At 48.6% G+C, this 13762-nt stretch overlaps 1 protein-coding gene across 1 annotated transcript in view; it reads left to right on the top strand.

Moving 5' to 3' along the window:
* Positions 1-609: 609 nt before the first annotated feature.
* asmt (acetylserotonin O-methyltransferase) overlaps positions 610-13762 on the top strand; it is a gene marked incomplete at both ends in the record, with an annotated part of 15609 nt that continues 2456 nt past the window's right edge. Inside the window, 7 exons of the mRNA XM_080839571.1 lie at positions 610-681; positions 1105-1279; positions 1686-1815; positions 1946-2014; positions 4224-4342; positions 10098-10238; positions 12013-12135. Coding sequence (XP_080695697.1) covers positions 610-681; positions 1105-1279; positions 1686-1815; positions 1946-2014; positions 4224-4342; positions 10098-10238; positions 12013-12135 — 829 coding nt within the window. The remainder of the gene's footprint in view (positions 682-1104; positions 1280-1685; positions 1816-1945; positions 2015-4223; positions 4343-10097; positions 10239-12012; positions 12136-13762) is intronic.

The raw sequence follows: 13762 nt of genomic DNA, 5'->3' as shown, positions 1-13762 counted from the left end.
CTCATTTAGACCAACTCCCCACTACCCATATGGTTGTGCCCATCATTTTCACAACATTTGTAATGTCAGACTGCACGACAACTGCATAAAGGTTCTGGTCCTTAGCACTTTTGGTCATTATAATGATGTGGAGGAGGAGTGATGTGGTCTTTTCTCCAGCTGCTGTTTAGATTACATCTCACTGAGGTAACTGTAGTCTTCTATCTTCATTGGTTTGTATAACCAATTAACACCTCTGTTGTCAATACGACTAGTTTCATCCTGTGGTCATTTTCTTCATGCTAACAGTTAGCAAGTAACCACCAATGTCCTGTTACGGCGCTGTGACTATAAATCTGTTCTACACATAAACACTCTCCCTTATTGTAGGGCTTGAGTGTAACCCCATCATAACCACATGAGTGCCAACTCAATCCTGAGACCTGAGAGTGAAACTCCCCTTGTTCAGCCTTCAAGCCTCCTCCATGTAATCTGGCTAATCTGATTAGGGTCACAGCTGCTGACTCCTCATTAAAAGTCCACTCTCTGAGACGGGTCCGCAGTCATACACACACACACACACACACGGAGTAACCCCTTAAGTGTGGCTGGGTGAGGAGCAGCAGAAACATGAGTGCAGCAGAGGATGAGACGTATCCCAGAAAGATCCTGGGGTACATGGAGGGATTCTTGGTATCCAAGGTAATATGCCTCTTCCCCCTTGAATGATGTTTATTTGTTTATTTAAAATGATCCCCATTAGCTCTACCCTAAGACAGAGCTACTTTTCGTGGGGTCCACATAGAAGACTTACATACAAATATCAAAACATTTAAAACATACATTACAATACCAATATCTAACATTTAAAACATACTGATCATGTTGGTATTAACATTCAGCATCTTTCCTTCATATGGCTTTTGTCATGTGGCTGCTGTTAAGTAGAATTACTCTCATGAAGTCTGCAGTGGTCCAGTAAGCCCGCGTGTGGGATCTGATATTTCACACAGTTGACCATGTTGCTGCACAGATATTTGAATTACATGAAGAACTTGCAGTGACAGTACGATTTTAGGAAAAGTGTGAGGTGTATGAGCGCTGTTGTGTGTACCTCCTGCACAGACCCTGTTTGCGGCGTGTGAGCTGGGAGTGTTTGACCACTTGGAGGCGTCAGAGCGCCCCCTGTCCGCTGCGGAGGTGGCACAGGCTCTGGACACGAGTGAGGACGGAACACAGCGGCTGCTCTCGGCTTGTGCCGGCCTGGAGCTGCTCACTGTCCAGCAATGCAATGACCAAGGTAATTAGGTGCTGTTAGATATAAATTAAATATGATTTGAACTTAAGACATCATTTACTAAATTAAAACCTTTTATAAAAGGTGTGTTTAGATAATAATTTAAATAAATCTTCATATATTTGTATTTAGTCTTTAACTGTTCCTCAATTGGGTCACATGAGTCAGTTGATAGTAAGTCCTGTGAAGGCAACTTTGCTGTAGTCAGACATTGGCTTTGTGATGAATATTGTTGGGAGTTGTGGCAGATGTCCTACCAGATCTAGATTCATGTGTGAGGTTAGCACTCCTGAATATACCAGATATCCTACCAGATCTAGATATATTGTGTGAGGTTTATCCTCCTAAACACACAAGTTATCCTACCAGATCTAGATACATGTGTGAGGTTTGTGCTTTGTTTGTGTAGTTGTGTACAGCAACACTGGTCTATCCAGTAGATACCTGACACGGAGCGGCCCCCAGTCCCTCTACCACTCCATACAGTACAACTCCAAGACCATCTACCTCTGCTGGCACTACCTCACTGATGCAGTCAGGTGCGTTCTGCTTCCTAAGAAAATAATCTCACTCAATCTCACTGAGGAATAATCCAGTTGTCTAGAAATGTGCCAGCTAGATAAATAAGACATCTTTTAACCAGTGTACCTTTTCACCCTAATTTGACAGGGAAGGACAGAACCAGTACGAGAAGGCGTTCGGTGTCAGCTCTAAAGACCTTTTTGAGGCACTGTACAGGTGAGTGCCGGGGCAGTCTCTGACGAGAGAAGGCATTTGGCGTCAGCTCTAAAGACCTTTTTGAGGCACTGTACAGGTGAGTGCCGGGCAGTCTCTGACGAGAAGGCGTTTGGTGTCAGCCAGGGGCGCAGATAGCACTGGGGACGCAGATTCATAGTGACTCCGATCCGTTCCCCACTCTCTCCATACGTAAGGCGATAATCATCAGTTAATAACTCTGCACAGCTGATTAGGCGATGTTAGCATCCCCCCCAGTTTAAAAATTCCATCCGCACTGCTGGTGACAGCTCTAAAGACCTTTTTGAGGCATTGTACAGGTGAGTGTGGGCAGTCTCTGACGAGAAGGCGTTTGGCGTCAGCTCTAAAGACCTTTTTGAGGCATTGTACAGGTGAGTGTTGGCAGTCTCTGACGAGAAGGCGTTTGGCGTCAGCTCTAAAGACCTTTTTGAGGCACTGTACAGGTGAGTGCCTGGCAGTCCTTTCCAGCACCAGAGGAACCTTTTAGTTCTGTGCCTGGAAACTGAGGAGGAGACACCATTAACATTCTTCTGACAGCGCCTCCTCTCCCTCAGAACATATGAAGCCGCCCCATCGACCGAGAGTGCCTTTTCCCACCAGCAGACAGCTTTGAGATGAGGGTAGAGCGAGCGCACGTTTGCTATCCCCCAAGCGCTATTTTACCAGCGCCTGCTGATCCACAAGCTGCTCTCACTATCACACAGATGCTCACCACACCTACTACTTCTCCCAGCCAGCCCCCCCCCCCCCCTAAAACAATCCTATTAATGGAAAGTGACTGCAGGTAAACAGCAGGTACGCACGAAGAAGAAGAAGAAGACAGGGATGTGAGGCCTGAGAGAGGAGGCCATCAGGGTGTAATGTGTTTCTGATTGGTGTGGGTGGCCAGAGGAGTGAAGAGTGGGTGTCTTTTCTCAGCGGATGGGATTGGCACTTTGCACAGGGCCATCAAGGTCACCCTGCCCCCTAGTGTCCTGCACTCTCCCCCGGCGTCTCCGCTGGAAGATAGCATCAGATCAGAGACATCACGTCCACATTCAGATTGTCTTGTCCTTCCTCTGTGGCTGTGCAGATACCGTTTCAAGATATTTTTAGCTGACTAAAATGGATAAATCTGGAAGGAAAGGGTTTTTTTCTCACTGGTGGTGAGAGCTTTGTAAGGTCTTGTTAAAGTCAGAGTTGACTACAGAACTATGAAACAATATACAGGTATATGTAAATATATCAAAATATATGAAATTTAACCGGGTGATATTTTAATAACTCCTCATTGTTTGTTAACACTTTTATATGATGTAGCCAAATGATATAGACAGTCTTTCTCTGCTACAAGGATGAGTTCATTTAGTCCACCTGTCTGTCTAAACCGGTTGAGTTGTTTTGGCTGAGGAATGGAAGAAACCCATAAGCTCTGCGTCCCCCTCTGAACATGTTTCATAGCTCCAGGGCAATGCAGTGCTGTCTGTTGCTGTTGTGTTTGTAAAGCGCGTGTCCTCCAAGGTTACTGCCAGCCTGTGACTAATGATTGGGCTGTAGTGGGCCGGCTACCCCCAGGACGTCGCCAGATATGAAAAGCTTGACATTTGGGTCCTTGAGTGTAGAGAGAAATTGGATCAGGCTCAGCGGGGCCAGAGGGCTGTGGAAGTGGAAGTAGGGGCGGGGAGGGGGGTGGGCTTGGTGCTCAGCGCTGCCACGGAGCCCATTCGTTTAGACCGCATGCTCCATTTGTTTTGAGCTGACGGCGGCAGAGTTGGTACGCCGCAGGCACGGCACCCTGAGGGGTCAAAGCAGTCGCCCGGGAGCCCTGGGGGTGGGTGGAGGGGAGGGGGATTCAAAACACGAACCACAAGTAGGAAAAGAATAAATTGATAAAGATAAGATACATAAAAGAATAGAAAAATAGAGATGGAAAAAAGCCCAACTAATGCGTGGGGGCTGGGTTGACCAGCTTAAGGTGGGTTTCAGAGGTGAAAAGCAGTCTTGTCACAGAGCCACGATTACACACTGAAATGCCAAAGCCCCGCCTGGCTAGAGAAAAATCGATTGATAAAGATAAGATACAAAAAAGAGGAAAAAAAGTCGAACTATTGCTAACTTTTTATGCCATTGTGTAGAATTGACCGGGTGGGATTGGGTTTTGTCTCTGTTTTGGAATGCAAAACCATGTATTTTTTTCTTTGTTTCATGTCAGGTCGGATGAAGAGATGGTGAAGTTCATGCACCTGATGAACTCCATATGGAACATATGCGGCAAAGATGTGGTCACAGCATTCGATCTCTCATCTTTCAAGATCATCTATGACCTTGGAGGTATAGTCAGTCCACCATGTTGCTCATAGAATTGCTTTTCTTGTATTGTGACTCGGGTAGGAGGTGGTGAAAAGCGCTGTATTTAAGCAATAAGATTCAAGAGGCAGTACTGTAGGGTCAATAATGTACTGTTCGAGGGTGCTGTTTGGCCCGACGCGTAGCGGAGAGGAGGTGAAATGAGGAGAGGAGAGGAGAGTAGAGTAGTGAAGAGGAGAGGAGAGTAGAGGAGGTGAAATGAGTAGAGGAGAGGAGAGGAGTGGATAGGAAAGGAGAGGAGAAGAGAAGAGAAGAGAAGAGAAGAGAAGAGAAGAGAAGAGAAGAGAAGAGGAGAGGAGAGGAGAGGAGAGGAGAGGAAAGGAAAGGAAAGGAGAGGAGAAGAGAGGAGAAGAGAAGAGAAGAGAAGAGAAGAGAAGAGAAGAGAAGAGAAGAGAAGAGAAGAGAAGAGAAGAGAAGAGAAGAGAAGAGAAGAGAAGAGAAGAGAAGAGAAGAGAAGAGAAGAGAAGAGAAGAGGAGGTGAAATGAGTAGAGGAGAGGAGAGGAGAGGAGAGGAGGTGAAATGAGTAGAGGAGAGGAGAGGAGAGGAGTGGATAGGAAAGGAGAGGAGAAGAGAAGAGAAGAGAAGAGGAGAGGAGAGGAGAGGAGAGGAGAGGAGGTGAAATGAGTAGAGGAGAGGAGAGGAGAGGAGTGGATAGGAAAGGAGAAGAGAAGAGAAGAGGAGAGGAGAGGAGAGGAGAGGAGGAGAGGAGAGGAGAGGAGGTGAAATGAGTAGAGGAGAGGAGAGGAGAGGAGGTGAAATGAGTAGAGGAGAGGAGAGGAGAGGAGTGGATAGGAAAGGAGAAGAGAAGAGAAGAGAAGAGAAGAGGAGAGGAGAGGAGAGGAGAGGAGGTGAAATGAGTAGAGGAGAGGAGAGGAGAGGAGAGGAGAGGAGAGGAGGTGAAATGAGTAGAGGAGAGGAGAGGAGAGGAGTGGATAGGAAAGGAGAGGAGAAGAGAAGAGAAGAGAGAGAAGAGAAGAGAAGAGGAGAGGAGAGGAGAGGAGAGGAGGTGAAATGAGTAGAGGAGAGGAGAGGAGAGGAGTGGATAGGAAAGGAGAAGAGAAGAGAAGAGAAGAGAAGAGAAGAGGAGAGGAGAGGAGAGGAGAGGAGAGGAGAGGAGAGGAAAGGAAAGGAGAGGAGAGGAGGTGAAATGAGGAGAGGAGAGGAGTGGAGAGGAGAAGAGAGGAGAAGAGAGGAGAGGAGAGGAGAGGAGAGGAGAAGAGAAGAGAAGAGAAGAGAAGAGAAGAGAAGAGAAGAGAAGAGAAGAGAAGAGAAGAGAAGAGAAGAGAAGAGAAGAGAGGAGTGGAGAGGAGAGGAGAGGAGAGGAGAGGAGAGGAGAGGAGAGGAGTGGAGAGGAGAGGAGTGGAGAGGAGAGGAGAGGAGAGGAGAGGAGTGGAGAGGAGTGGAGAAGAGAGGAGTGGAGAGGAGTGGAGAGGAGAGGAGAGGAAAAGAGAGGAGAGTAGAGGAGAGGAGAGGAGATGAGAGGAGAATGCCATTAAAGTGGAAATGGCCCTGGTATCTGGGTCTCAGAGTGTCAGTGCCATATCATGTGATTGAAAGGCCTGTCTGGGAGTGCCCTCTCTCTCTGAGCCGAACGCAATTGTTCTCCTTTCTGGCAGGAGAAACCTCTGAATGTAATCTCTCAGTGCTGTGTTGCTTGAGCCTTTTCTCAGGGGACTAAAGTGAGGGCTGAATCTCTTCAGTTCTCTACAATAAGTGCAGTACAGAGCTTTTCTTGGTCATTCTTTGGGCTGCAGCAATCAACTATTTCAAACAGGAGACGCTCTTATGTTGTAACTTAATGATGGTAGAAGCGAAATACGCAGAAATGTAGATTTAGGTTACACTAAAATAAGCCTCAGCCAGGATGGAGATATTTAAATCTAAATAACATAATTTTGTATCACCTTGTGACAATAGACATTGGATGACAATGTGAAGCTCAGTGGTGTAGTGGTCCCTGGAGAAGTGGGTATACTCTTAATTTACCAATTTTTTTAAGCAGCCCATACACCACAGGATAAACGCCCTGTTTTGAGAAGTGGTTATGCGCAATGCTGTCTGAAAAATAAGTGGGTATACTCCGTATACCTGTGTAAACCCTGGACTACTCAGAGGAATTCCTCCATCTCTCTATCCGTATCTGACCACAGAGGCACGGCCCCATCAGCCTGTCTCCCTCCTACCCACCTGTAGAGTCCATGGGCGTGTGTCTGTGTGCTGAGCAGTCGCCCTCTGCAAGAGCACTCCTACTGTCCTACAGTCCTAGTGCGCAGACAGACAGGTAAGGGCCGGGTGTGCTGCAGTGGTTGCCGGGCGGGGGCTGGGGCAGGCTTCTGTTGTCAAGTGGCCATCTGTCCCCCCTGCTGCTGGTCCCCCGTCCCCCGTCCCCCGTGCTCTCTGCTCTCTGCTGAAGAGGGGCCACGCAGTGGTGCAGTGCAGCACTCCCTCCTGGAGCAGTCAAGCATACACACACACACACACACACACACACACACACACACACACACACACACACACACACACACACACACACACACACAGACACACACACACACACACACACTCTCTCATACACACACACACACACACACACACACACACACACACACACACAGACACACTCTCTCTCTCTCATACACACACGCACACACACACATGCACACACACACACACACGCACTGGTACACACACACACACACACACACACACTTTCTCTCATACACACACACACACACAGACGCACTGGCACACACACACACACACAAACACACACACACACACAGACACACTGATACACACACACACACTCTCTCTCTCTCTGTCTATCTCTCACAAACACACACTCTCACACATACACACACACACACACTCTCTCACACACACACCCACGCACGCACATGTCCTGCCTTTTAACAGGGTAGCAGCACGGATAACAAGCACAGATATCTCATTACTGCAAGGTTAGAACATCAATCTTCATCAGGGAAATTAACAGCGGGTGCCAGTGGCGACATCAAATCTGTTTTTGAGTGCGCTCACTACTGACCAACACAAACCGCCCGTGGAGGCTGTGTGCCATCACCATCATGTGTGCCGTTTGGGCATTACCATAACAATAAAGGTCACCTTTAACTGAATCTCACCTAAAGTTGTAACCTTATCTAAGGGGAGCTCAGCTGAAGATTTGGATAAATGGGGAGGCAAGGGAATTGCCCCTGCTGTCATCTCATATTTATATTTTGTTTTTTTTCTTTTATACTTAATTTCTGAGTTTTTTAATGTGTTTTGTTTATTTATTTTGTCTGTTTTGTTTTGTTATGGTTTGTTTATTTATTGTTCTTCTGTATTCTGTAGCCTCAGGGTCAGGGCATTGCTGCAAAAGAACCCTGTGCTCAGTCAATTCTCCCTGAATAAACAACAATGATGATGATGATGATGATGTTGATATCAAGAAGAGATTGAAGTGTGTCTCTCGACTTCTGCCAGCGGTGCTATGTGATGACACGGCCACAAGGGGGAGCTTTGTAGCTGCACTGGCAGATGCTGAGATCTGAACCTGACTGGAAGGCAGAGAGAGGGTCCTGCTGAGCTCGGCCCCCCCTAGTGAGACAGCCTCTCTGGACTGGACGCGCTCGCTCACAGCCAGCCCCCCGATGAATTATGAAACGCACATCTCACCACGAGCCAGAGAGAGCCAGTGTCTCCCCATCCACACATCAGAGTGAGGAATAACACCAATGTGAATAATATCTCTCCTTGCATACTGAGGCCATGGCACAGCTGAGTGAGCATGTGAGTGACGATCTCTCTCCATTTTGACTGTTAGAAATGAAGACTGCCCTCAGGGGGCTGGAGTGTGGGGCTGAGGGGCTGTTTCTCTCAGACTTCCCTCAGTGTGGGGCTGTTTCTCTCAGACTGCCCTTAGTGTGGGGCTGTTTCTCTCAGACTGCCCTCAGGGGGCTGTAGTGTGGGGCTGAAAGGCTGTTTCTCTCAGACTGCCCTCAGGGGGCTTTAGTGTGGGGCTGGAGTGTGGGGCTGAGGGGCTGTTTCTCTCAGACTTCCCTCAGTGTGGGGCTGTTTCTCTCAGACTGCCCTCAGTGTGGGGCTGTAGTGTGGAGCTGAGGGGCTGTTTCTCTCAGACTGAGGGGCTGTTTCTCTCAGGGGCAGTGGTGTAGTCCAGGGTATACGCAGGTATACGGAGTATACCCACTTATTTTTCAGTCAGCATTGCGTATACCCACCTCTCAAAACAGGGCGCTTATTCTGTGCTGTATGGGCTGCTTAAAAAAAAGAGTATAAGAGTATACCCACTTCTCCAGGGACCACTACACCACTGCTCAGTGTGGGGCTGGAGTGTGGGGCTGTCTCTCTCAGCCAGCTATGGAGGAGCTGAACGTGCCGAGGCACATGCACTGTGGGCTCAAACGTCTGCCACTTCTCCTTTGTCTCCTCTGATCTGCATCCTGCCAGGCTGATAAGCTGACACACCGGAGCCCACAAATCAGAGGGGATTGCGGTCTGGCCGGCCCCCATCTCCCCCGTGCCTGCAGCAGGGCTGCCAGAGCCCCCCCTTTAGCCAGAGCCTGTGTTCTCTTTTATTATTCAAGAGAACAAGGTCGCTGTCGCTTCTAATCACCTCTGTCTGTGCGCGCACTATTGATTGGGAGGATGCCGGGGCCTGGTGGAGACGGGTCACGGTAGAGGACATGGATGATGCAGGAGCTGGGAGAGAGATTGGGCGGATAGATAGGGGGCAGGATGGACACCTGTCAGTCCATCAAAAAAACACACACACACACACACACACACACACTCTCTATCTCTCTCTCTCTCTCTCTCTCTCTCTCTCTCTCTCTCACACACACACACATACAAGCATAGGGGCAGGATGGACACCTGTCAGTACATCAAAAACACACACACACACACACACACACACTCTCTCTCTCTCTCTCTCTCTCTCACACACACACACACACACACATTCACACACACATACAAGCATAGGGGAAGGATGGACACCTGTCAGTCCACCAGTGTCGACCTGTGGAGAGTCTCATGGTCTCACGGTCAAGCGGATGATGAGAAGGGATGATAATGATGATGATGATGGCTGCTCTGATGAAACCCTTCTCTCCAGCTGTGTGTGAGCTCAGAGGAGAAAGTGGCCTCTGTCTGTTATCAGTGCTGATTGGTTGGGAGCCCCCCAGCCCCCCATTTCCCCCCGTTCCCACCCCCCTTACCAGCTGCACAGGGGCCACCCTCATGCCCCACTGTGCAGTTGTTGTGCAGCTGGGTCCTGATGACAGAAGTGTTGCCCCCTCAAGGAGTCTTTGATTTGTATCTCCCTCTTATGGCCTCCCTTGTTTGCGCTCTTGGTTTGATGGAGGGAATAATGTCTGGTTTGAAAATAAAATGAAAAGAGAAAAAGAACAAGATGTTGTGATGTCCTCATGTCTGTGATTTTCCTTCCTGTTGATAATAATCTTTTGGCCCATAATGCAGTTCTGCACAAGTAACAAACACCCTTGGTGACCCTAGAGGGCTGTTCTGTCCAAAGCAACCTATCATGGCGGGGATCCCTCCGTGCTTTTCCAGCCAGTCATATTTCATGGGCTCAACCGGAGTGGAGATCCGGGGGGGGGGGGGGGGGGTCGAAAGCAATTGCCCTTGGGGTCATGACTTCCACCTCACTGTTGCCTCTCTCCCATTCTGCAGGCTGCAGCGGGGCATTAGCCAAACAGTGCACTCGGGCGTACCCTGGATCCAGCGTGACCATCTTTGACCTTCCTAAGGTGGTGCAGATGTCAAGAGAGCACTTTGTGTCAGCCGAGGACAAGAGGATTTCATTCCATGAAGGTATGCGTGCGTTGTAGTCATGGGCTGCAGCGGCGGCGGCGGAGGAGGAGGAGGAGGGCCAGGAAATCAATAACGTGTGCTGGGGAGGGGGGAAGAGCTTTTGAGTCGCACAGAGCAAATTGGTCACGGAGCTCACACTGATGTCAGGCCACTGCAGACTATAGACTGTTCAGGGGCAGACTTGTAGCACGCACACAGGAAGAGGCGAGCATGGTGTAGAGAGACGGCCGTCGGCAACACCCTTGTAGTGTCGGCCGAGGAGAAGAGAGAGGGGGAAACGCTCTGCTCCACATATAGAGCAGGCTCAGTACAGAGAGAGAACCTTTAGAGCACGCACAGAACAGAGAGGGAACCTTGCTGCTCCACCTTTAGGGCAGGAACAGAACAGAGAGGGAACCTTGCTGCTCCACCTTTAGAGCAGGAACAGAACAGAGAGAGAACCTTTCTGCTCCACCTTTAGAGCATGCACAGAACAGAGAGGGAACCTTTAGAGCATGCACAGAACAGAGAGGGAACCTTTAGAGCACACACAGAACAATGAGGGAACCTTTAGAGCATGCACAGAACAGAGAGGAAACCTTTAGAGCAGGCATAGAACAGAGGGGGAACCTTTAGAGCACGCAAAGAACAGGAGGGAACCTTTCTGCTCCACCTTTAAAGCAGGCTCAGAACAGAGAGGGAACCTTTAGAGCATGCACAGAACAGAGAGGGAACCTTTAGAGCACGCACAGAACAATGAGGGAACCTTTAGAGCACGCACAGAACAGGAGGGGAACCTTTCTGCTCCACCTTTAGAGCAGGCTCAGAACAGAGAGGGAACCTTTAGAGCATGCACAGAACAGAGAGGAAACCTTTAGAGCAGGCATAGAATAGAGGGGGAACCTTTAGAGCAGGCTCAGAACAGAGAGGGAACCTTTCTGCTCCACCTTTAGAGCAGGCTCAGAACAGAGAGGTCTCAGTCTGTTCGCTCTGCCTCAGCTCCCTGTTGCGTTGCTCTGTTTGTTTTTCCCATTTCCGCCACCATGTTGGAAAATCACTCGCTGCCTCTGCTCAGCTTGTCACTTGTCACTCATGGTGGTTTTAAAAAGCCCCAGCAATTAGCATAAAGAGCGCAGCTTAGCGGCTCCACTCCAAACCAATGCAGCCGCATTATCACACATAGTAAAGGACTGTTGGCACCCAGGGAACTCCGGGACACAAGTGAACTTTGCTGTGAGGTCACAGAGACATAATGTGAGAGAGTGTGCCACAGTCTTCAGTCTTTGTGGGGAATCTCGGGATGTTTTTTCTGGACACGGTAGGTGAGTCTTGGCTCGCAGCATATTTGGTGGTTTGTTTTTGTTTGTCCTAATTTGACTGTTTCCCTGATTATATCATTGACGCTAGCAGGAGTGACAGTTGGCTAGGACCAAGGATGAGTGTACGGTATGTCTGCAGCGGTCGGCGTGATGAAGATTTGTCATGACGGGTGGGGGGGGGGGGGGCTATTTTCACAGTACGTAAAAAAAAAAGTCAGGATGACACTCTTATCACAGCCAAAGAAGAACAATTAAAGTGATGTATGCATTTGGACTGTTGTCATGGCCACACAGTGGAATGCGCAGCTGCTATACGTCCAGATTGTATCAGTGCACTTGCCTTTTCGCTCACCTTCCGAGAACCGAAGTCATCTGTGGGAGAGAGATGAGATGAGACTGTTATTGAGCAGTAACCCTAGGAGCAGGAAACCCTTGTCCTTGATTGACAGGGACTGACTCTCTATTTGTTGTTGCAGGGGACTTTTTTAAAGACAAGCTGCCTGAAGCTGACCTCTACATCCTGGCCAGGATCCTGCATGACTGGACTGATGACCGCAGCTTGGAGCTCCTGGCCAAAGTCTACCAGTCCTGCAGACCGGGTAAGGCAGCAAACAATTATAGCACAAGGCAACATCCCAACAAGGCACTTCAGAACCATAACACAGAATTTCCTAATGTACCCCAAACTGTGCACATGATCACAACTACCGAACTAGTCAAATGCACTTATACAGAAGTACACTGCATATTGTTATTAAATGGGGGTTTTTTTTAGAAGCGAAAGGCCCTGCCATATCACAATGAGCACACAAGACTAACACGATATAACTCACTTCAGAGGAGCTCCAGACAACTGCATCCCCTCCTTTGTACACACACAGACAGACACACATACACACACACACACACATACACACACACACACACACACACACACACACAGACACACACACACACAGACAACTGCATCCCCTCCTTTGATAATACTTAAAGCTTATGGAAACACCCCCATTCTACCGTCCCCATGAACGCTTCATTCCTCATTGTAAGAGTAACTCATTTCAAAAGCAGCTCAGTGTCTGTAAGCCGTATCCTCTCTCTCAAAGCATTTAGGGGAGGAGAGAATATCCTCTGCCTTCACAGCAAGGACACACTTCTAAAAAGGAAGCCCCTAAAATCCCACATGCTCTCGAGGCCCTGGACGACTTCTGGCCCTGTATTCATATGTTCCATCTGCCCACAGCGCTGATCACTTCTAGCCCAAAACAAACAGCGAGCCAATCAGAAAGAGAATTCCTCTCGACGAACTAGACCTACATTTCTATTTGTAATGTTTTCATTTGGAAATGCAGGTATTGCCAGCTCTTCCACATGGAGGCAAAATGGGGCCGATTTTTCCCACGTATTATCATGTGCACGGCAAGGACACACTTCTAATAGTGAAGCCCCCAAATTCCCAAATGCTCTCGAGGCTGACTTTTGGCCTGTTTTCATATGTTCCATCTGCCCGTAGCGCTGATAACTTCTAGCCCTGTATTCATATGTTTCCATCTGCCAACTGCGCTGATAACTGGCAGCTGAGATTTTTCACTTCAGCATGAGACCCTGACCTGCAGCCACGAAGACTGATGTCTGGAGGTGGTCTGTCTTGGCATGGCACAAATGCCCCTATTGGTTTCTGCCCTAGACATGCAAATGTCAACAAAATACCCTTCACAAACAAGCCTCTGAGCTGTTCCTCCCAAAGATAGAAGACTAAAAAAATGTTGCACCGGCTTCAGAAATCTCGGCTGCCGCCCGGCAGCACATTACATAACTCCAAAACACTGCAGCCATACTACAAACAATGATATTGTTTTAACCTTGCACTCAGCTAGGCTGACCAAAACAAACAGCGAGCCAATTAGAAAAGAGAATTCCTCTCGACAAACTAGACGTACATTTCTATTTGTAATGTTTTCATTTGGGAATGCAGATATTGCCAGCTCTTCCACATGGAGACCAAACAAGGGAGGCAAAATGGGGCCGATTTTCCCGCGTATTATCATGTGTAGGACCCATACATTATGCACAACCCTGCATGGACTGGAATACTGCATCTCCTTGGCATGTTACACACACACACACACACACACTGGCACACACACACACACACACACACACACACACACACACACATCGACACACACCACACACACACACACACACACACACACTCATAGACAC

Source organism: Sprattus sprattus (genome assembly GCF_963457725.1).
Source record: "Sprattus sprattus genome assembly, chromosome: 5".
In the NCBI taxonomy this organism is placed as follows: domain Eukaryota; kingdom Metazoa; phylum Chordata; class Actinopteri; order Clupeiformes; family Clupeidae; genus Sprattus; species Sprattus sprattus.
The sequence above is the reverse complement of the archived record's forward strand: the minus strand, read 5'-3'. Positions and strand labels throughout refer to the sequence as shown.